The 22,334-nt window shown below is 35.0% G+C and overlaps 2 protein-coding genes across 3 annotated transcripts; both read right to left on the bottom strand.

The window, feature by feature from the left end:
- Nucleotides 1-69: 69 nt before the first annotated feature.
- LOC142984508 (protein KTI12 homolog) lies at nt 70-2,334 on the bottom strand. Its single transcript, XM_076132188.1, has 4 exons — nt 2,006-2,334; nt 1,469-1,664; nt 854-992; nt 70-357 (listed from the first exon to the last, which is right to left on the bottom strand). The coding sequence occupies exons 1-4, from the start codon at nt 2,271-2,273 to the stop codon at nt 70-72; spliced, it is 891 nt and encodes a 296-aa protein (XP_075988303.1). The 5' UTR covers nt 2,274-2,334.
- Nucleotides 2,335-3,518: 1,184 nt separating this feature from the next.
- LOC142984628 (trypsin-4) lies at nt 3,519-18,962 on the bottom strand. Of its 2 annotated transcripts, none has more exons than XM_076132374.1 (10): nt 18,701-18,962; nt 10,677-10,796; nt 9,974-10,095; nt 8,589-8,781; nt 8,094-8,211; nt 7,539-7,668; nt 7,019-7,139; nt 6,311-6,558; nt 5,872-5,979; nt 3,519-5,385 (listed from the first exon to the last, which is right to left on the bottom strand). In XM_076132374.1, exons 2-10 carry the CDS (start codon nt 10,724-10,726, stop codon nt 5,207-5,209), a joined length of 1,269 nt encoding a protein of 422 aa, XP_075988489.1. In that variant the 5' UTR covers nt 10,727-10,796; nt 18,701-18,962; the 3' UTR covers nt 3,519-5,206. The 2 variants fall into 2 exon arrangements, with proteins under 2 accessions (XP_075988489.1, XP_075988490.1); XM_076132375.1 differs by having other exon boundaries at nt 18,796-18,960.
- Between the last annotated feature and the right edge of the window lie 3,372 nt (nt 18,963-22,334).

The raw sequence follows: 22,334 nt of genomic DNA, 5'->3' as shown, positions 1-22,334 counted from the left end.
GGTCTATTTTATACACCTACACCTTCGGGTATAAAAAGGCGTGTTATCTATGTAAATTAAAAACCAAACTCAATCTGTCAACGTTTTATTCAAATACTGTATAAAGTACCTTCCTATTTTATTAGTATCTGCATTAGAATGGTTCATTTTAGCATACGTTAAGAATTGTCTTCTCAATTTCAACAGTTTCTGTGGGTTTACAAACTGAATGTAGCCAGCTTCGAGCACACAGCCCGGGTAGTCGGGGAACTTGATCTCACCGTCTAGAGAGAGTTGCTTAGCATCGAGTATCTGTTTTGATATTGATTGAGTCACTTTGTCGAGCTCGTAGAGGAAATTTGTTGATGTTAGCGGTGGCTGGAAGGAGAATAAAATTATGTAAGTTAATTGAAAAGTTACATTTAGGGTTGAGTTTTTCATAGGATGCATTTTAATTTCTTTTAATGTGGGGGTGTCAGTAGGTTTGTGGGGTTGCCACAGATGTTCTTTGACCCTAATTCTTTAAAAAAATCCTATGAAAAACGCAAGCTAAGTCTTAAAAAGGAACATTTCAATGGACTAAATGGCTTTGTGCAAGATTTTTTGGGAGGAAATTTAATCAATTAAATTGTTTACCAATAAGAGTTACATTAGTTAGTCATTAAGTACTGAAAAAAGTTGTTGTCAAACTTTGAGACAAGAGATTGATTTTTCTGGGAGGTTGGTTTTTTTATTAGCCCCTTATGTGTCCCACTGCTGGGCAAAGGCCTCCCCTCTTTCCTTCCAAATCTGGTTGGTTTGTATATTATTTATTCCTGATGATTTTTCTGGTTGGAACAACTAAGTTCCTTACTAAAGATATAGGTTTACTTACATTTTGTGTACTCATATTAGGGGGAGGTGGTTTCTTCTCAAACAGCACTTTGTACACATCGTCTAAGTTCAGTTCATCTGTTGGTTGCACTGTGAATAAAGGACTGTCCCAGCGGTTGTTGGAGTTAGGCTCTTCAAACCTGGAAACATTAATACTTACTTGTGTTGTTTGTAACATTTTGATGCAGACTGTATTAATTTTGGGCTTAAAATCAGCATATAGATTACAATGTAGATTAACCACTTCTTTCCCAGGAAAATTATTTCTTTGTTATTATTCATTTTGATGTAGTTCATGGAACGAAGAAGCTTTATGGGCAAAACTATAACACATCACAATTCATAAAAAACAGTGAGATATCTTCTGTCTGAAACACATTAATCAGTTCTTAAATATTGCAAACATTCCAACCCTTGGCTTTAAAACTCACTAGGTTGCTTGCCCTTGCATATCAGTGAAATGTACAGTAGCAAGTTAAATACTTTAACACATTCGCTGACTCTGATGCGTCTGTGCGTTTCATAATGCAACTAGGTGCTACTAAAATCCACTGGGCAGTGAACATATTAATTTATTAGTATCTAGTAACAAATTTTATCACAATTCATATCTTACCTAAGCCTAGTCAATGCATTAAACACTTCCTCAGTATAAGCCACATTCTGTACACTGTCCTGTCCGTCACTCTCTGTACTGTTCTTCTGTCTTTTTATATTGTCCTGCCATGCTTCATCGTGATTCCTGATAGTGTACACTGTACATTGTGTGGACTTTGATGCCTTTGATGCACAGTATAACTCGTAACGGTAGCCTGGGAACATAGAGATTGTGTTGTTTGCTAATAATGAAAATTATAAGGTACTGGTTTAGATTTTTGTTTTTATTCGTCCCTTATGTAAAATGTAGGAATATGTGTCGAATTTAAACATGTGCAATATTGGATATAGTGAAGGATAAAAGTGATTTTGTGAAAATTATCTTAAATTTTAAGGACCTTTTTAAGTATGAATAATTTCTAGATATGTGTGATTATCGATCTAGATAATTTCTTTCGCTTATGAGAGTACGGTAATTTTATGTTTCAACACATCAATATGTTAAAATCATGTCAATATTTACAGTTGACAGCACCAAGCAGAAATACCGTCTTACCTTTTATATAGTTACTCCCATCTAATATAACAACATTGTCCTTGCCAATAAGCCTTAAAACCTCCGATTTTAAGTATCCTCTGATCCTTTTTTCTTTCTGTGAGTCCAAATAACAAGTGTTTTTGTCATAACCTAACTTTGTAATGGCCTCATCTTCCGATACGATTTCTACTTTTTTACTGTGTTTATTCAATAAGAAATCTCTTAATTCGTTCGCTCTAGATGTTTTACCACTCACTGGTGTACCACAAATTAAAATAAGAGGCATTTTGATAGTAAATTTATTAAATTGCCATCAAAACAAATTGTCAATTTATTATAATGTTGAATCAGATGTTTTTATCAAATGTCACTTGTGAAACAGAGACAGAACGTTATTATTGCAATTAGAAAAAAAGAGACACCAAATGGTCAATTGTTAAAAAGTTACTAATCAAAACTGGAACGCGCCTTGATAGAAGCGTTTTGTTAGTGCTGCTGTACTTTCTGTGTAAACGATATCTGACTGACAAAGATACCAAGCAGAGAGCGCTATGCGCTAGTGTAGACTAAAGAAGTCATAAACTCGAATATAATAATCAATGTACATTTTTAGCTTAGGAATAACAAAGCTAGCTTGAAACGGTAGGGTCAAGTAGGGATCAATGGCTCAGTCGGGTACTATGACTCATGCGTAGATTTCCTAGAAAGAACAACAATATCTATTCATCTCTTTCACGAATCGCAAGCCTTCGACACCCGAACACGTACAAACCAATCATCCGCCATCTCTGGCGCCGCATGAAAGTGATGCAGATAGTTTTGTGCTTCGGTGCTTCAAAAATTACTTTGCAAGGTAAATTATATGAGATTTTATTAGTTAAAGTCCTAAGATTTATTGTTTGTTACATTTTTTATTGATAGTGCCGTTAAGGCACTAGACAGCGGCATAGATTAGCTTACAATTCGATAAACAATGTGAGATTGGTGCGTCATTTAATGAAAAATGGCGATGGCGTGTTCACTGACTCAAATTTGAGAAGTCTACAGTGGCTCATGAGTCACTGTGTACACTGTACAGTAAGTACAATTAAATAGACATATACATTACGTTTTATTTGATACTATCACTTTTGTTTAATGTATGGCTTTAATTAAGACATATAACTGAAAATAAATAATAGTTTTAATTGAATATTTAAATGAGTCACTGTGTACTGTTTGGGTCACTGTTGAATATTTATATCATGAGCCTCTCTGTACTGTTAGAGTCACTGTGCACTACAGGGTTGAGTCAATGAAGACCAGTACCAGTACACAGTGGCTCATTTCCTACTTTTTTAAAAACATTCTGTAACAACTTTAATTATGTCTTTATTGGAAAAGTGATAATGCAGGAAGATAGTTTAATAACCCAAGTATAACGGGTGTGAAATTCAGCTCGCTACTTTAATTTTATAATGATAATTTCAGCATCCGAAAAAATCCGAGTCAGTGTTGCCTACTTGACCCTACATAAAATAAAAGGCAGAAGTAATTTTTGACATCTTTTATTAAACGATTGCACATTAACATCTAAAACAATAAATAAATTATAAAAGGGAGATCAAATCAAGAGATTATGAATTTCATTATACACAAAACGCAAGGAAATGGCAAGTAAAATTATATTCACAAAACGCGATTGCATTAACATCTAAATAAGTTTAAAATTAAGAGTAGAGCATTAAACCAAATGGAACGATTTCTTACAAAAAGGTGTGCCTTATTCTATTCTTGCTTAGAGATTTGGAAGGTCTTAACAAAGAAACTGAAATGTACGGTGTTACCATTAAATTGAAACAGCATACCGTAAAACGGGGTGAATAGAATTCGCGGGGTGAATAGAAAAAAAATCAGGAAAGTTTTCAAGCCCAATGTTTGAGTACTCCTCGTTTAAGAATTTTGTTCAAATTTGAAATGATTACACGTCGATATTACTTCTCTGCGGTGTCATAATTGTTTAAATGTTTAAATTGATATTTATACCCAAAAAATTGCTTCAAAGTCAACCGTCCTCGAATGCCTTAATGGTCCATACATTTTTTTCAAAACTTTGGATTTAAAGTGGAATTTCTTTTCTAATGAGTTGTTTGGAGTGTTTATCTCTTTAGGTGTATATTTATCTATAAAAATACAATATTGTTAACTGAAAAAACGTTTTAAAACACAATTTTTCCATTCACCCCTTTGGTCGTTTCGATTCACCCCTATCGCTGGGTGAATAGAAATTGACCATTTTTTTAATGAAATATCGTAAAACTATGCATATTTTTGGACAAATATGGTTTTAACTCTTTCTTCATGGCGCCGGACATGATATAAAACAACCTGACAATAAAAATAACAAGTTATTCGCTACAAATTTTTAGGACAAAGTTGAAAATTGTTTCTATTCACCCCGTTTTACGGTACCTTTAGATTAAAATAACAGTCTGCCTTATTGTTGGACCATCCCACCTAATCGCGTAAATTCGAAATATCTCTTAACAAATTTTTTTATACCTAGCATTTCTTTGTACATTTTTGTACACATTTATTCTAGTATTATCTAAAAAATAAATATTTGTGCAAAGCTTACATTTGTAGCGTATTAATTGCAAGCAAAAATCTAAAAAAGAAGGCGTAGTTTTTCAATTAATACTAGTTTTGTAAGAAATGGGACATCATCGCATCACAACGAGGTTTTCAAATTTGTACATGTAATTACTTTTGTTCATATTAATTAAGAGTATGTACATTGTACTAGGCTATTCAAATTTAAGCCATTTATGTCCCTCTACCGGGAGAAGGTCTTGTCCTTTATCAATAGAAGCCTCGAGTCCAACACGTTGGCTAAGCACCTGTGTTAAGAACTTGCATACCTGCAAGAACTGGTCTAAACAACTCTCAGACATGCAATATGCACGATGTTTTCTTTCACCGTTATAGCTCGTGAAAATTATTTATAACACACATAACTTCGAAGAGTCATTGGTGTGTTGCCTTAATTTTCTATCCAACCACTTGCATAGGAGGCAAACGCACCAGTACTTATTATTCGCAGATATATTCTTCTTGGTTAACTGTTTTCTTATATATCTTGTCCTTATCCCACAATGAAATTATTCAGCATAAGCTTTCTTCTCAAATACATGCCGTATTTGCCATATATTTTTACAGCCTGCTTAACTCTTGACTGTGCTAAAAGTCAATATAATTCATAACAGGTGATATGACTCCTCTTATCCAGGAGCTGGTGACCTTCACGTTGTGGTAGATGCCGGGCTGATGGTCTACTCCGCAGCCGAAGCCTGCTGATGTGATGCCAACTAGGTAGTAGCGGCCGTTGTCGAGCACTATGAGAGGACCGCCAGAGTCACCTGTGAAGAGCGGAGATATTTTAAGAAGTCTGTCACTGCTATAGCAATTCCAATAGTTCCTGAAGACTACGTTTTTTTAACGCAACTTTTGGGCACGGGTTTCCTTCCAGGCTTCCAGAATAATAGTACCGGTCGCCATTTGGTTAGAAATCAGCTGGATGTTAAGTTCTAACGATAGGATAAATGTGAAAAAGACTTGTTGTCAGTCAAAATCAATCAAAATCAAATCATTTATTCATTTAGGTCAAATATTGACACTTATGATAGTCGTTACAATTACAGAATCTACCACTAGCTCGGACGTCATTCGAGATCATCGCTTTCGTCCCCTGTTATAGAAGTATAAGAGTTGATTTTGTAGCCTATGTCCCACACTGGGTTTGCTAAATTTTATTAAAATCCGTCCAGTAGTTTTAGCGTGACAGAGTTACAAACATACAAGTCAGTACAAACTTTCACATTAATAATAATATTAGTAGTCATTACCTAAACAAGCATCTTGATGTCCGTCCGAGTGTCCAGCGCAGATCATCTCAGAGTGTATCTCTACAGAAATCTGTTTGCTTCTGTGCCAGTTGATACATTGTTCTGTACCTGGAAAGTAAAACAGAATGAAATAGCTCCTTTTTAAAGATACCAGGCGTTGTGAGTTACTAAACAAACCCGGGAGTGTTAGAAACAAATAAACTCAAGTAACCCAGTAGGTAGTATTTGCGTGAAAGAGTAACAAACATCCATACATATGTACACATACATTCTCACAAACTTTTGCATTTACCTCTATAATATTAGTAGGATAGAATAAGAAAACATAAGAAAACCTTTTAACCAAAACTGTTTACTACTGACAGTTTAGTCATCAGAACTGCTTCAGCAAAATTAAGACTTAATGATAGTAAAATAACGATTGAAATATCCAACTTACTCAATATAGGCACAGTAGCGGACCTCAACAGATTAGTCCCGGTATGTCCCGTGCTAGCGTCAGTCTTGCCCCACCCGGCGATCACTCCGGCCCTCCCACGGAGCTCCATATCCCTCTCAGGGAGGCATATGGGGAGGATGTGGGTGGTGTAGGTGATGGGGCGGGAGAGCTTGAGGAGCGCGATGTCGTAGCGGTCCGGTTGAGTCATACGGAATTGGAAGAGTGGGTGCAGGATCTTTTGGACGACACTGTGAAAGAATAAAGATTGGCTGGTTTTTATCGCGATTGAAAATTAAAGGTTAGAATACCTTATTTGTTCACCCGACGTTTCGATCGAATTAAGACCCGTTACATTATAATAATATGTGTACAAGTCGCGACAGTTTTAAATCGTTAATTGGTTGGACTTTGTTTGCGTGTTAATCTTAAGTAGGAAAGTGATTTTTGAGAAAGCCTCGGTTCGGGGGTGTTTATCTACCCTCGTGAAAGTGTCAGTCGCTTAGTCGTGGAAGTCTTTCTCAGATAAAATTCTGTACCTAGCTGTAGGTGGAAATTTAATAATGCTGTTATTGTTCATTTCTTTTTATAACCATCTAAAGTCTACCTCGGGACCGTTAGCGAGTTATTTTTTAAACTAGGTAACTTATTCTGATAGCTTTCTCTCGGTCATCGATTATAAGGCCTGTAGTATCTAATTATGGTACTTACCCAAGTTTCCTAGCAGTATGTGCTCCAGCGCTGGTGTCCAGGGCTCCGAGCCATACTGCAATGTCTCGTGGTCTGGCGCGAGACACGCAGTGGGCTGCCGTCGCCACGAACCAGCGGGATACTGGAATACGATGACTTTATTAGCGTATGTTTTAAAGATATGAGGAGTTTTTGAGCTTGTAATAATAAATCCAGGATGATTATAGGAATTGGTTTTTATGATGGTTGTTTCAGTAATGAGTTCAATTAGCTACTCGATGCTTTAAAAATGACAGCACAAGACTTTGGTTTGACGAAGGGATTCCTTATTATTTAAATTGGTTGAATGTTTTTTGGAACCCTTAAGAGTGATATTTTGCTTAAGCCCTAGCTTGACATCAAGATGTTTCCCGATTCCACCTGAAATAATTTGTTAAGACCCCGATTTGTTTCATCAGTACCCGAGAATAGTTTTATAATACAGCCAATACCATATTGGTGATCTTTTTAAAGTTAGGATTTCAGTTTCTAGGTTACTTACCCAGTACTCCTCCGCACTGGAACTCAGATATTCTGACATGAGCCTGCCAGGGGAACTCCGCGAACCTCGCCTCCCGACCTCCGATGATACGCTTCTGAATTATCTTGGAGGAGGGCAGACCGCATTCCACCTGGAAAAATAGACTCTTCATTTATATTTAGACTACCTTCTGCTCGCGACGGTAAAAATCGCATAAATATTGCATAAAAATAAAATATGTATCGCTTGTGTTAATTCGGGCTATAAGCTGTGTGCCCATATAGAGTAATAATAGAGCTGTCTTCCAGTCACTTCGAATGCAGCTGAATTCCAGTATTTTACATGGTGCTGGCTGTCTAGGACCTCCACAACCCATTATCCGGGGTTATAACACGATACCCCTCAGTAAGACTGCTTTTCAGACTTTCAAGCTTCTGACTACTGTTTACGACTGTCAAAGATCTTAGAAAATGACAGCCGGGACTTGCTGCCAGCTTAATCGAGCCCCAGGAGCCACCTCTATGTGAAAAAAATGTGTGTTATGAGTGTCTTTAGATGTGCAGAGTTGTTCTTTACCTGTGCAGAGTCATCATCAGCTCTTCTCCTGAACACATTGGCTGGTACCACACTGCGCTGCGGCACTTGACGAAGCTTTGGTGGTACCACTTTGTACTTCCAGTCTGATGACGGTATACTGGAAGTAAGGAACATTTATTTTAATTATTTTTGGATGAAGGCAAGATATATTTTATTTTTTAATGTTGACCAAAGAAAACTGGCTAATAGGTGGTTCAAACACAATTTCTGAGTTCTTTTTACTAATTCATGTCTAATGTGGATCATAAATAGTTGCTACAATTTGGTACTAAACCTACCATTATCGGAAAGAAGCATAGAACACTATTACAAAAGCTAGCAAGAAAATAACGGAATTACAATTTTAATCCCATAAAAAAAGTTTACGGGTTAAACAAATAATATTTTGTATGAAAATCGAACCCTGCACTCAGTACTATAGTCACTATAATAACCACTGCACAATAAACACTACCAATCAAAAGCCTATCTTACCTATTATCCAACACCTCACTCCTATTAGGCTCAGATGCACAGCATGAGAACAGCCAGCTGCCGCCACAGCCCCTGACCCTGGAGCCACCCTTGAACCAGCAGGTCAGTGTAAGGGTACAAGGCCGCACCTCTGTGCCGAGGTTGCAAGTCGATGGGTAGCCGAGGAGGGACGCTAGCATGCGACTTGTGAGTGCTGAAAGAAGATAGAAGAATATACATTATTGCGTCTGTTTGTGGATTTTTTTATAATTCATTCTTTGGTTTAAGAATAAATCATCGTAGACTATTTTTTGAAGCTCTAGAAGTTAAGGTGACTATTTTTTTAAACTGAAAATACGTTGGAAACTTTAAACGGTTGAGGTATCGTTATTAATGTGTTGGTCTCAAGATTTTAAAGTCGTACAGTCTTACTAATAAATGTCGTGTGAGCTCTTACACTCTTTATCAATTTTAATCTATTTTGAAACTGTATATGAGTGTAAAAGACAAAATACCATATAACTCATCAGAGTTTACACGGCAGTTATTAGAATAACTACTTACTATTTTAACTGTACCTCGGTACAGTTGAAATAGTAGGTTGTAAATAAGTAAATTACTGTCCCACTGCTGGGCAAAGATCTCTTCCTCTAACCAGAGTGGGGTTAGATCTCGAGTCAGTCATGGCCAAGTGAAATTTTGGGCTACCGTGGTAAGTGAAGATATGAAATAATTTCAAGTGCATTTATACCAATACCGTTTGAGCACAACGGTATAAATAACAGTACCGTTTATATGACTTACTGGCCAAAATTGACGTGTCAATCACGCGATATGCTGTGATGAAAATGTAGATCATTTCATACAGTTATGTAAAGTACTAGCTGACCCGCGCAACTTCGCTTGCGTCACGTAAGAGAAAATGGGTCATAATTTTCCCCGTTTTTGTAACATTTTTCGTTGCTACTCCGTGATGATATATGTATAGCCTTCCTCGATAAATGAGCTATCTAACAGTGAAAGAATTTTTCAAATCGGACCAGTAGTTCCTGAGATTAGCGCGTTCAAACAAACAAACAATCGAACAAACAAACTCTTCAGCTTTATAATATTAGTATAGATTTGCGAGATTTTTCTATCAATATGATATATGAATACTAATATATAAGGTCGGGGAAAAAGTCTTTTCGCATTATAGTATGTATGAACTTGTAATAAAATCGTTTCTATACACAAAAAAGCTCGATATTTGGGTACCTCACGAGCTCAGTGAAAGAAACCTAATGAACCGTGTACTCATTTGTGATTCTTGAAACCAAAGAGATTTTATTACAAGTTTATACATACTATAATGCAGAAAGACTTTTCGCGCGACCTAATAGGTAATTATTGTTAATGATACATACACTCAGCACTAGCTGGCCCCGTGACATGTAGTAAGACGAGCGGTATCAGCACGCTGACCCGCCATCTTATCCCCAAGGTACTCTTCCTCTTTCTTATCACTTTATCTGTCTCTCTCCTCTGTCTGAAAAGAAACAAAAAGACGATAAAAACTGGATTTTTTATCGCGTGGTTAGTGGTCAACCTAGTATCAAAGTTATTAAGTACAAACGAATGCCTGTGACATGGCTTATCTAAGTCTAAGTCCGACTTTTGGCACCAAAAATTGTATAACGCACTGATCTTTTATTAAGCGGGTAACGCCACTGGCTACGATGTCTTTATAAGTGTAAAGAGTTCGTCGTATATCCATCTAATATAAAGGATCTAATTTTATACGGGACTAGCCCTCCAGCTTTCACCCGCGGGGAATGGAATTTCCATATGTCCTGTTTCTGACCTCTACTAAATTTCCTAAAGAATCTTTATACCCAATTACGCTCAGTTGTTTCGGCTTGTCCATCTGTCAGCCAGTAACGGAAGAGTTTTATATTTATACAATAAAGACTAGTGACCATATATTTTTCCGTAAACAAAATCATATTGCAGTAGTTTTTATGACAGTTTTCGATCCATCTCTACTTAAAGTCCAAGTTTCTGTTTTCAGGTATTTCCTTCCAATTACCTTGTTGAAAACGTATACACTTTAAATAAATAAGTAAGTACCTGTAATGTGTGTGTTGCCATGATGGTGGCGCATGGCTCACCGCCGACATTGCGTTGCTCTGCGCCGGTGATAGTTTGACATATCGCGAGCTGTGCCGGCACTCTGTTGCAATATGTTATCTGTCAACGCAGATATTACAGAATGAGAATCAGACCGGAGTATAGCTTAACAAGCATAGTTGAGGCATGGGGCAATAGGATATTTTTTTACTCTTTTATTTATGTTTTATGTTCTTAAACGAATGCATTTAGTAGGCCAGAGTAGTAGCCCAACAACTAAGAAGAGAGTCTTGTATACATAGTTCGCGGCAACGTCTATGACCCGCAAGCTTATGTAGCTGACGGTGGCGTGTTTGATACAGCTCCGTTATTCTGAAAGTACACTAAATTGTTTATATACAAATTTATTCTGAAAATACACCAAATTGTTTATATATAAATCCTGCTTGCCAAAGCTCTCTAATGAGTTGTCGGATTATTCGTATAGTATCGTAAGTTTGTCAAACGATACACGCCAAAGTGACCAAATTGCATAAAATTAAAGGATGTTGATTGGTCGTTACTGCACTTGGCTGTTTCTCCTAAACCTTTTTCGTAGAAGAGGGAGTGGCAATCAAAAAGGATCGATTTTATTAACGTTCTCTTCTCGTAATGTTAGTTTAATCCAAGGCGATGTCTTTGCTCTTTTTTATAGGTCGTCTTACTCAAAAATAGAATCTTTTCGTAAATTAACATGGTTGAACTCAAAACCAAAAAATAATGTTCAAAATAAGTCTATGTTCAACATAGTATGTAAAATGCGTGTTACTAAGATACTACATAGAGAGGCGCACACCAGGTCGTGACATACAAGACTAGCCACGCGTGTTCGCTTTCGTTAAGTAATTGTCACTCTGTCTTAGAAACCACAGACTTATTCCGTTAATTGATTGATTTCGTTTTAGAAATTCATTCAGTCGTTCATCCGTTCATTCGGAAGTTGTATTTAACTTTGTTAATTATTTTTCTGTTAATTGCTAGTCATTGTAAAGTACCTAATACTAGGTTGTGTCAAAGGCGCGGTCGGTAGTGTTTTCGACTGCTGATCATGTGGTCTTAGGTTCGATTAGATATCAATAGATTTCCCGGGCCGGAAAAGTGCTTTGTACTTTCTAATTTATATTAGAACTAGCTTCTGCCCGCGACTTCGTCTGCGTGAAAGGATTTCCCGAGATAAAAAATATGTGTTAATCCAGGTTATAAGCTATTAGTGTACCAAAATTCGTTAAATCCGTTCAGAACTTTATTCGTGAAAGGGTAACAAACATACATACGTCAATTCAACCGTACAAACTTTTGCACTTAAAATATTATTAATCCCTTAATCATTGGACTAACATTGTCAATGGCGAAACGTGGATATATTTCATACACCTCTGCCTACACCTTCGGGTATATTATGTATCTATGTATGTAATAATTGTTCTTTAATTACTACTCATTGTGAGGTTCCGCGATAATGGCAGTATTTTAACTTCCTTTAAAAAGACAATAGCCTTATTCCTGTTTGTGTTATTATTCAGTATGTTGCTAATTAGGGTGGTAAAGGAGCTTCCGCCAAACTAAAGCCTTCGTTTCCGCATCCGTCTTTGTAAAGACGTCCCGGAGTTTTAATGAAGGTGATAAAGCAGTGATAGCCAAGTGGTCTAAGCTTGCACTTACTAAGCAAGTGGTCGAGAGTTCATACCCGAGACAAAACAATGACTTTTGGAAGTTATGTGTGTTAGAACTAATTATCATCTGCACGGAATCTACGTAAATAATGAACTAGGTGGCTATCACGTATCTCAGTTAACAGCTACTTGAAAGCCACTATGCTGTACCTACATTGTTTTGTCTCTTAGATTATAGTGATTAACATGTTTCGTCTAAGCTGCAATGTATTGGATAGTGGCTATCAATTTGACGTTTACTAGTTGACAACTGAGATACATAATAAGCCCGCTAGACTTGACCTTGAGTCTTAAACATTTTTAAACTCTCGCGACTTGTACGCATAATATTATAATGCAACGGGTCTAACGCCACAAAGAGACGACGCTTGGCAGTCAAATCAGTCGGCCCATGTAATTCGATCGAAATGTCGGGTGAACAAAATAAGGTATCCCAAACTTGAGTGTTTAACTATCAGCAAGCTTCATTTCATTAAAAATCATAGCAGAGAACTAGCCGTGAAAGCATAACAGGAAGACAGACTTTCGCATTTATAATATGAATTATTATAAATGCAAAACTCTAACTAAATGGTCGGACGTAGAATGTGTAGGGCTGCAGTGGATAAGACAGGCGCAGGACCGTATCAAGTGGCGTACTGAGGGGGAGATTATATAATATTTATATCACTACATAGTATAAAACAAAGTCGCCCATTTTGTCTGTAGTCCCTTCGTATGCATAAAACTTTAAAACTACGCAACGGATTTTGATGCGGTTTTCACTAATAGAAAGAGTATTTTCTCCGACAGGTTTTTATATATAATTGAAATACATTGAAACTATATTAGCTGAGTTATAGCGATTTATGTCCAAGAAGTCAGAAAAAAAATCTAATTGAAGATTGCATTTGTGCGTGCGCCGCTTATACCGTTGGATACAAGTAAGAACAATGTATAGCAAAAACATTGGTCTTTATTAGTTCTACAAAAAAGTCCGCGATGACATATATCTAGCTTTTTTATTTAAGTCACAAAAACTACTTTTCTGTATTAAAAAAACATTTAATTCGTTGGGTGATGTTTAACTGGTGATATAACCAATAATACATATATCCTTATCAAAATAAGTAAGTTCATCATCACGAGCATTTAATTTAGATTATTTTTGCAGTTTACAGTGTGTTATTTAGACATATAGTTTAGGGGATATCACGATATTAGTATTGCGGCACGGTACGGGCCGGCCGCGGCGGCGGGGGCAGCGATAAAGCACAGGGTCAAACCTTCAACGTTGCAGGCTTAGATTTGAGCGTTGACTGTTTTTCACATGGCCAACTGTATGTCGCTCTTTCAAGAGTAACCTCTCGAGAAAACATGTTTGTATTGTCTAATGACAAAAAAGCTGTGAACGTTGTATATAAAGACATTCTGTAATATAATAATTGTTGTAAAGATAAAATAAAAATGTAAAAAGTAAATAAGTTTAAAATGTAGGTACACAACGTTAATCTTCTAAAAATTAATTGTTTTAAGTAAATAAAAAGTAAAAAAAAGTCCATAAGGAATATAAAAGATACAAAAAGTACTAAATCAAAAATTAAAATAGATAGTGTACCTACATAAATAAAGTACAATCTAATACATAAAAAAGGTAAAGAAAAAAAACTAAAAAAACATAAAAGGAAAATAAAAAAAAAATAACATGTATATCTACCTACAGGTAGTTTTTAATTGTAGATAGTCTTTAATTTTAAATATATGGGAAACCTTTCTCATCGTTAAAATGAAAATGTATGTATACCTTATATTATATTTCAAAAAATGTAGACAAAGTTAATCTTCTAAAAATAAATGTAAATAAAAAATAAGTAAAAGTAATAAAATGTAGAATGTAAATAATTTAAAAAGTAAACAAGAAAATAATAGTTAGATGTATATATAACAAAAGTAGGTAAGTACATAAAAAAATAAATAAAAAAACGGTACATAAAAAATAAATAATATTAAAAAGTAGGTACTACGACTTTGATCTATACATATAAGACAAAAAAAAATCTGTACATTACTTAAATATTTTTTCCAAAAACTGATAGGGGGGGCGATCAAAGAAGAGTCACAGAAACCAAAAAACATTTTAATATTTTAAACGCGGTTAAGGGAAAGAGAAGTTATTGTGAATTGAAAATTAGTATCCAATATGTGTTGGTGCGTTGACTGTATTTGTCGAAGTAGCGGGATACACGCAAACGAAGTTGCGCGGGTCAGCTAGTTTAAATATAAATAAGATCATAATAATATATAATATCACCCCTGGTGATCCATGGTTTAAGACATCATATACATACTTATAATTCTCGATTGCTCGATTCTCTGCTACTATCGACTACCGACAACCGGCTAGCTATCGAGAAATTTAACAAGAACATCTTTAGCGCCTCTACCTTAGTAACTATTTTGGCAGTACATTTTAAATGTTAAACTCTCGATACTCGACAGTCCGGACTGTAGAGAATAGCGCTACTTATCTTGATAAAATTTGGTATGGAGATAGTTGACGACCTGGCATTAAACATAGGCTACGGTTTTTTTTATGTACCCTTAATTGGTTTAAATAAGGGGTGAAATTAAACGCATTTAGAGCTAGTGACGTCATAAAAAGCGAAACTAAAATCCTAATTGTAAAAGTAAGAGAGTAATAACTAATTTCTAATGTTAATTAGGTACAGTCGGCTTCAAAAGTCGTTGCAAATATAATTAAATCTTTTAAATCCTTACATTCTGAAGCATACATATTACATACATACATAAAATCACGCCCTCTTCTCATAGGGGTAGGCAACTAAAAAACGCAAATTGGTAAGATCTTTATAAATGTTCAATATGCATATTAATCTATAATACATTTGACAGTGACTAAAATGTTCAATTATATAATTTTTGTCTAATTTTGTTCAAGTATTTAAATAAAATTTTGTAATTAAGAGGTTCTGAGAAGTGGTCACCCATCCACTGACCGACCTTGGCGAGTGTAGCTTAACCTGAGAGATGGATCTGCGCGGCTGCTCCTCACGTTTGTAGGTGACTGTGCGTTACAAAAACAACGAACAACTTCTACAATATGGTAGTCGGTGTAAACTTTCAAATCCTTTTGTTATTATAGACACATTATGAAGGGAAAGTTGTAAGCGGATAAAGACTATTTGTTTCAACGTTTTGAGTTAAGCGACGGTCGTGAGGTTTGGATTTTGAGTGGGTGCGCACTTTTATTTTTAACCGAGTTTAAAAGGGGTTTCCAAATCGTCTGTTTTTTTTATTACGTTTCTTATTTCATAATTTTTTACTGGGTTGCTAAATTCTGTAAACCTTTTTTTTAAAGTAAAAAAGCAGGGTTAGCCGATTGATATAAGCATTCGCTATTCGCGTTAGGCAAAATGCCAAAGAATTTTCAAAGTTATGTAGATATGTATCTGAAATAACTATCACTTGTTCTAAGGTTGAAGGAAAACATCGTGATGAAAGTTTAGAAGTCTGGGAGTTTTTAAAACAGTTCTTTAAGGATTGCAAAGTCCAGAAGTTGATCAGTGTCGTGGACTGAAGGTAGTGGAATAGTAGGATAGTTATTTAAAAGTATAGTTGAATATTCTTTCAGGTTTTAAGGTCTTATATTATTTTGTTCTGTGTTGGTATACTTTCTTTAAATAGTGATAGTATTATTCCTAGCGATCGGATGTTTTAGTTTTTACCTTTGACCTTTCTATGAGGAAATTTGGGTTCGAATGCAATGCACCTTTGACATTCAAAAGTTATGTGTGTACTACTTTTCTTGGAAACTTCTGCTCTTTTGAACACGAAAATTGGTTTGTTTATTAGGAGGAATATTGACAGAATTTTCAGGATTTACAGGTTGTCACTTTATTTATTGCATAGATAATGCAGCGTTAGATTTAGCGTAATTTATTAACAATCATTTATCCAAAACGTAAAAAATTTCGTGTTTGTAATATCATAGTGACATAGTGCAGATTGTTCTGTCTGGGAATCGAACCTGCACGTGTCTATGCTGTTGACGTGTCTGCCACGCACTATATGTACAAACGATGTATGTACCTACTTTGTCTCTTGTTATAACAGTAAAGTTTTACACAATGGTATCATAAAGCACTATGTAATTAATATATCATTAAATATGGGAACTATATTAATCGGTTAACTATACATAATGTATATGTACATAGATAATATCATGCCTGTTATATTGTTATACGGGCAGAGTATATAATACACTCACGTTTCGCCATTAACAATGGTAGTCTCGATATGTCTATTAGAAAAGTGTCAATCTCTTATATTCATAACTAAAGGAGATCGGCAGATTTCGTACAGCTTAAAGTTTGTGTTGTTTCGTAACAGAATTTGTACCACTTATTAAGGGGACTAAGTCACTTATTTTTATTTGGGAGTATTATTTTTAGAAGTCCGGATTAATTAGAAAGTATTTGTTTATTTAAATAATAATTTTTGGTCCATGGCTTATATTTGTTGACAACTAAAGAAAAAGAAAATCTCATGAGACGTCACTTTTCGTCTGACGTCTACGCATCCGCCAATTTGCTGTTGTTTTGAATTGTGGTTTTGACAGCATCTGAGCAATTTAGCGAACTATCGGGGCTTCTAAAAATGGACATAACTTTTACCTCCCAACTTTTAAAAATATAAGAATTTTAAAATAAGCTTGTCTATCATATTAGCTACCAATTAAAACAAAAAGTAAACCTAAACATGACATTTTATAAGCTGTACGAATTCTTCATACAAACCTGCCGTTCGCCTTTGGCCCGTGGTTTTGCTCACGAGGTTTTATGTTACGTAAAATCATATTTTTATGATAAAAGAAAACCATGTATGCCTAAAAATGGTTTTATACATTTCTTGAGTGTATGCATACCCCAACTCGCACTTGACCAACGTGGTGAACTCAAGGCCTAACCCCTTTCCCTAGTTCAAAGGAGACCCTTGCCCAGCAGTGGGACAGTAACGGGTTGAAAATAATGATACAAGTCTACAGATTATATTGCTATCGTTGTGGCAATTTTCATTTTTATCTATTCCGTAAGTATTGTTTTAAAGAATAACAAACATCGATCCAAATACACTTTCGTATTTATAATTTTAGTAAGATATGCTATCACAATTCTATATTTTCCTTCTAGCCTAATAATCTTATGATATTTGCTAACCACAGACCACAACAATATCAAATGTACAATTGTTCAACAAATGTCCAATATCAAGCTGCAAAGAGCTTTTCTAATTTATATTAGATTAGCTTACACACGCGGCGTCGTCTGCATGCAAAGATTTCTCGGGGTGAAAAGTATCCTGTATGTTACTCTAAGTTATAAACTATATGTATATTAAATTTCAATAAAATCTGCTGTGTGGTTTTTGCGTGAAAGAGTAACAAACATATACATCCATCCTCACAAAATTTCGTGTTTATAATATTAGTAGGATATGCTAAATAGTAGCACAGAGTTTGATAACGTGCCCGGGATATGGCAAGCTCGCCCCCTATTACATGGGACTATCGTTGTTAATAATATAGTTAAATGTGTGTGTATTTCATACACCTCTGCCTACACTTTACGGTGTATAACTGTCGTGATTATTTCATACATTTATCTGCCTTCTCTTCCGGATATAATAAATGTGATGTTATAAATAAAAATACATATTTTAAACAGAAGAAAAGTAAAACCTTTTTAACTTTTGAAGCACATTGTAAAAAGAGTACGATTTGGCATACTTATAATTCACATAGAGAGCGAGTGTACAAAACTAAAATACTATTGAAATTACGGTCATATTTCAACCAGAGAGGCTACTGGTTCTAGTCATTTTTAATCAGCTATTAGAATATGAAGAGCTCCTTAAGTTTTAACTGATGTTTAAAATTAATTACGAGTGCTAAACATATACACAAAAAATCACGTCTTTTTTCCTGTATGACAAGATGTATGGATGTGAATGAAGCAAAATAAATTTGTAGGGACCATAGTTCGTTAATCCCTGCCTTCTTATACGAAAGCTGAATTGGGTTACTTTTTGACCTAGATTTTATGACACTAAAAGAAGTATAAAAGAAAAAAAATGTGAAGAAAAAAATACCATCGTAATTATAATTAACGCTGTGAATAATTACAGAAAACAAAAGCTACGGTCTCAATAAATCAATGTAGGCCACTGGACACGGTCAAAGCATCTTCGCTCTAACATTTCTCCGCATCTAACCAGATTTATATTATACTCGATTTCGAGGACCCTACTCACCCGACTTACTACTTTCACTTATATACCAACACTTTCACTGGACATAAACAGATATAAAACACCACTTTTATTAATGCGAACAAAATAAAACTAACAATATGTACATCCACTGTTGTTCAATTATCCCAACGGAATGACTTCGCCGCGCGCGTTCGAAAAATTCGAAAATTTTTACGTTTTTTTTTCGCGGTCCTTTCGCATTGGTAGTCAAACGTGTACTGTGTTGTTTTCTCGCCGGCCGAGTGTTGCCGTCTCGATAGAGCAGAGAACAGCTCTGGTTTAAACTCGATATTTCACGTTTTCGCATCGGAAAGTATGTTGTGGTGGAAAAATTTAATAAATACTTCTGTGTACTGATTATTTCGTAGTTCCAGCTTCGTCGGTCATTTGAATTTGTAATTTCGTTGCGCTTTTTTTAGAATGAAAGGTGTTTGTTTGGTGATGTAAATTAGAATTATATTATTATAATCGTGTGATGGATCTTTCTATTTTTGTCTTCTATTTAGTCTTTACGAAAATATAAAAGTTGATTTTTAAAGATGCTGTTTATTTGAAACTTTTTAAATTGATTGCAAATTGTGTATTTTGTGGTTTTAACTAAATACTTAAGTACTAGTACCTAATACTACTTGGATTATTTGGATCTCAGAAGTTTTTTTGCTGCAATGATCTATTTATTATTCTTACATTCTTTTTAGAACATATTATAGTGAAAGTGATAATTAAGTCTTTACTATTCTTAATAGTTTTTAGATTTTAAGAATGACTTTGAAAGACGTCTTTAAAAATATAAACAAATAAAACCAATGAAAATATCTGGTCCTTCGGGGGAGCATTCTATAATTATCCAAAAATAAAATTACTTTGAATGATTTGATTATTTAATAAATAAATAAATATTATTGGACAACTGACACACGGTCATTTGATTCCAAACTAAGCAGAGCTTGTACTATGGTAACCAAATAACTGATAAACATACTTATATACTTCTAAATATATACTTACTAGCTGACCCGTGCAACTTCGCTTGCGTCACTGAAGAGGATGGGTCAAAATTTTCCCCGTTTTCGTATCATTTTTCGTTGCTACTCCGCTCCTAATGACCGTAGCGTGATGTTATATAGCCTATAGCCTTCCTCGATAAATAGGCTATCTAACACTGAATTTTTCAAATCGGACCAGTAGTTCCTGAGATTAGCGCGTTCAAACAAACAAACTCTTCAGCTTTATAATATTAGTATAGATATAGATAATTAATATTAATTGATATTATTTGTTGTTTGATCGTTGATGTATTTGTTTGTTTGTAGTTAGACATCGTTGCAAATGGTGTTACATACTCTACCTACTTCCATTGGAAATAAGGCATGATATTATGTATGTAAATTTAACAAACGCGGTCAAAACCAGAAGCAAGTTAATTAGGTTAAATTAAAGTCATGTTTCTTGCTAAGCTTGACCGACAGTACAGACTCGGGGTGCGAATTAACCTATAAATGATAACGGTCTTGATTACACCTCGTCGAAGATTGTACTGATTAGTTACCGTGGTCAACTTTGTGGATTGGCGGTCGACCCGCAAAGTTGAACGGATCAGAATGTAAAGTCAAATGACTTACGCCCGGTTTCTGAGGTACTTTTAGCGGTAGTTTATCTGTTCATTAGCGTCTAAACTCGTATAAAAAGACAGTTTGAATAGATAAACTACCGCTAAATGTACCTCAGAAACCAGGGGTTAGAGATGTTTTGCAGAGTTGGATAAGTCATTATTGGAGAATCAAGGTGATTTTTTCCAATTAAATTTAACTCATTATTGTCCCGCTGCTGGGCAAGGGTCTTCTCTCGGACTGATGGAGGGGTTAGGCTTTATGTCCACCACGCTGGCCAAATGCGGGTTAGAGATTTTGTGTACCTTCAAGAACTGTTCTAAAGACCCCTCAGGCATGCATGGTTTCATTACGAGGTTTTCCTTCAGCGTTAGAACAAGCAGTATTATAATTTCTAATATACACATAAACTTCGTAAAGACATTGTTGTGCTTCCGTAAGTACGAAACTGCATGCTTAGACAACTCGGGCATCACAATCGCCTTCAATACAACAAAAATACTATCTTATAACGCCAAAATGCAGTATTGTTGTAGAAAAAAGAGTTGATTTTTTTTAAATTAAGTGTAGTAAAAATATAGTAGGTAGTAGTTAAATATAAGTGATGATGTTATTGGTAAAAATAATTGATAAACAATATTCCACCATGAACAGACAATCAAACCTAAGACTTTACCTCAATGGGACCACTGCTCTACTGAGAGTTACACACTAGTCGTTTCCACGGTACCAATAAACTGGTGAAAATGAAGCCATAATTAAATAAAACCTTTACTAAAATGATTGAGGTTAATTGCGGTGACGTCACCGGCGCCGGCGCATCAGAAACACGTTAGTGAAGTGAAAACGATTCGGATTATACAGGGTGTTTGATTTTTTAAACGTTTTCAAAATTTATTTTTGTAACTCTTTGGTTTTAATCTAGAGCAGCGTTTTCGTGGACCTTCTAAATAACCATTAAAAAGAGGCTTTTTCCATTAAATAATTGCTGGTATTTATTAGTTATTATAAGGAGGGCTGAGTCCACCACCATATGAAACGAGTAGCCAGGAAGAGAGAGAGAGAGAGAGAGATTGCATATAAATGATTACGCAATGAAAAGTGATTCGTGATAATTATATCAATTTTAACTTTTGATGTAAGCAAGAAGCGATTCCATGATTTAAAACTAACAAAAAAAAATCCAATGTCCAAAAAAATACTCAAATGCAGGCCTTATTCTTTAATATAAGTAACAGAAAAATACTCCAACACTCATGTCTTTGTTTCCAAAAAGTTTTTTTTTTGTAATTTCCAAAAATACATCACCCTATACACGCAGTTAATAATCCAACGCTTAAAATACTGTTGTCATCGCACGATGACGTCACCAAGAGAAAATACTCCTCGCGTCGCGTCGTTTGAGGAAAACTCACATTTTTTGATAATGTCACGTGTAATTACTGATCGTTACGTAGAATGTTGCATATGTTAAGGCTTTTTTTCTTGAAAAAAAAAAGGCAGCTATGTAACTGTGAAAAATATGGTATAGTGATAAATGGTTATCGGCTATCGACAACTGAGTGTCTATAAAAATTAATTTTAAATGTTACGCTTATTTTAAATATTATTTAGTTAGGTTCTGTAGTGTGCGCCAGGTGGTCTCTATCAGGGTTTTTATACGCCTCCGAGACCAATTTAAAATTTTTGAGTTTAGGGAATAATGACTCAAATAAAGTAATTATTGTATTTTTATTATGTTTTCTTGTTGACTACCTTATAAAGAGCAGTTATAATAGTTATTTTCCTTAAAACTTACTTTAATTAACATAATGCAGAACTTGAAATTGTGCGTAACACAAAAGACATCAACGCGTGTCAACGCGTGTCGCGCGTTGATGTCTTTTACATGCAACTATTTTGGTCATCTAATAATTATAATATATTTTGTTCCGATATATTTTCGTATTAAAATGGTTTATTTTATCCAATTATATAATAATAAAGAAACCGCTGTAAGTAAAAATACTTTTCAATTATTAATA

The sequence above is a fragment of the Anticarsia gemmatalis genome, chromosome 27 (genome assembly GCF_050436995.1).
Source record: "Anticarsia gemmatalis isolate Benzon Research Colony breed Stoneville strain chromosome 27, ilAntGemm2 primary, whole genome shotgun sequence".
Taxonomy (NCBI): Eukaryota; Metazoa; Arthropoda; class Insecta; order Lepidoptera; family Erebidae; genus Anticarsia; species Anticarsia gemmatalis.
This window is presented reverse-complemented; position numbering and strand designations above follow the sequence as displayed.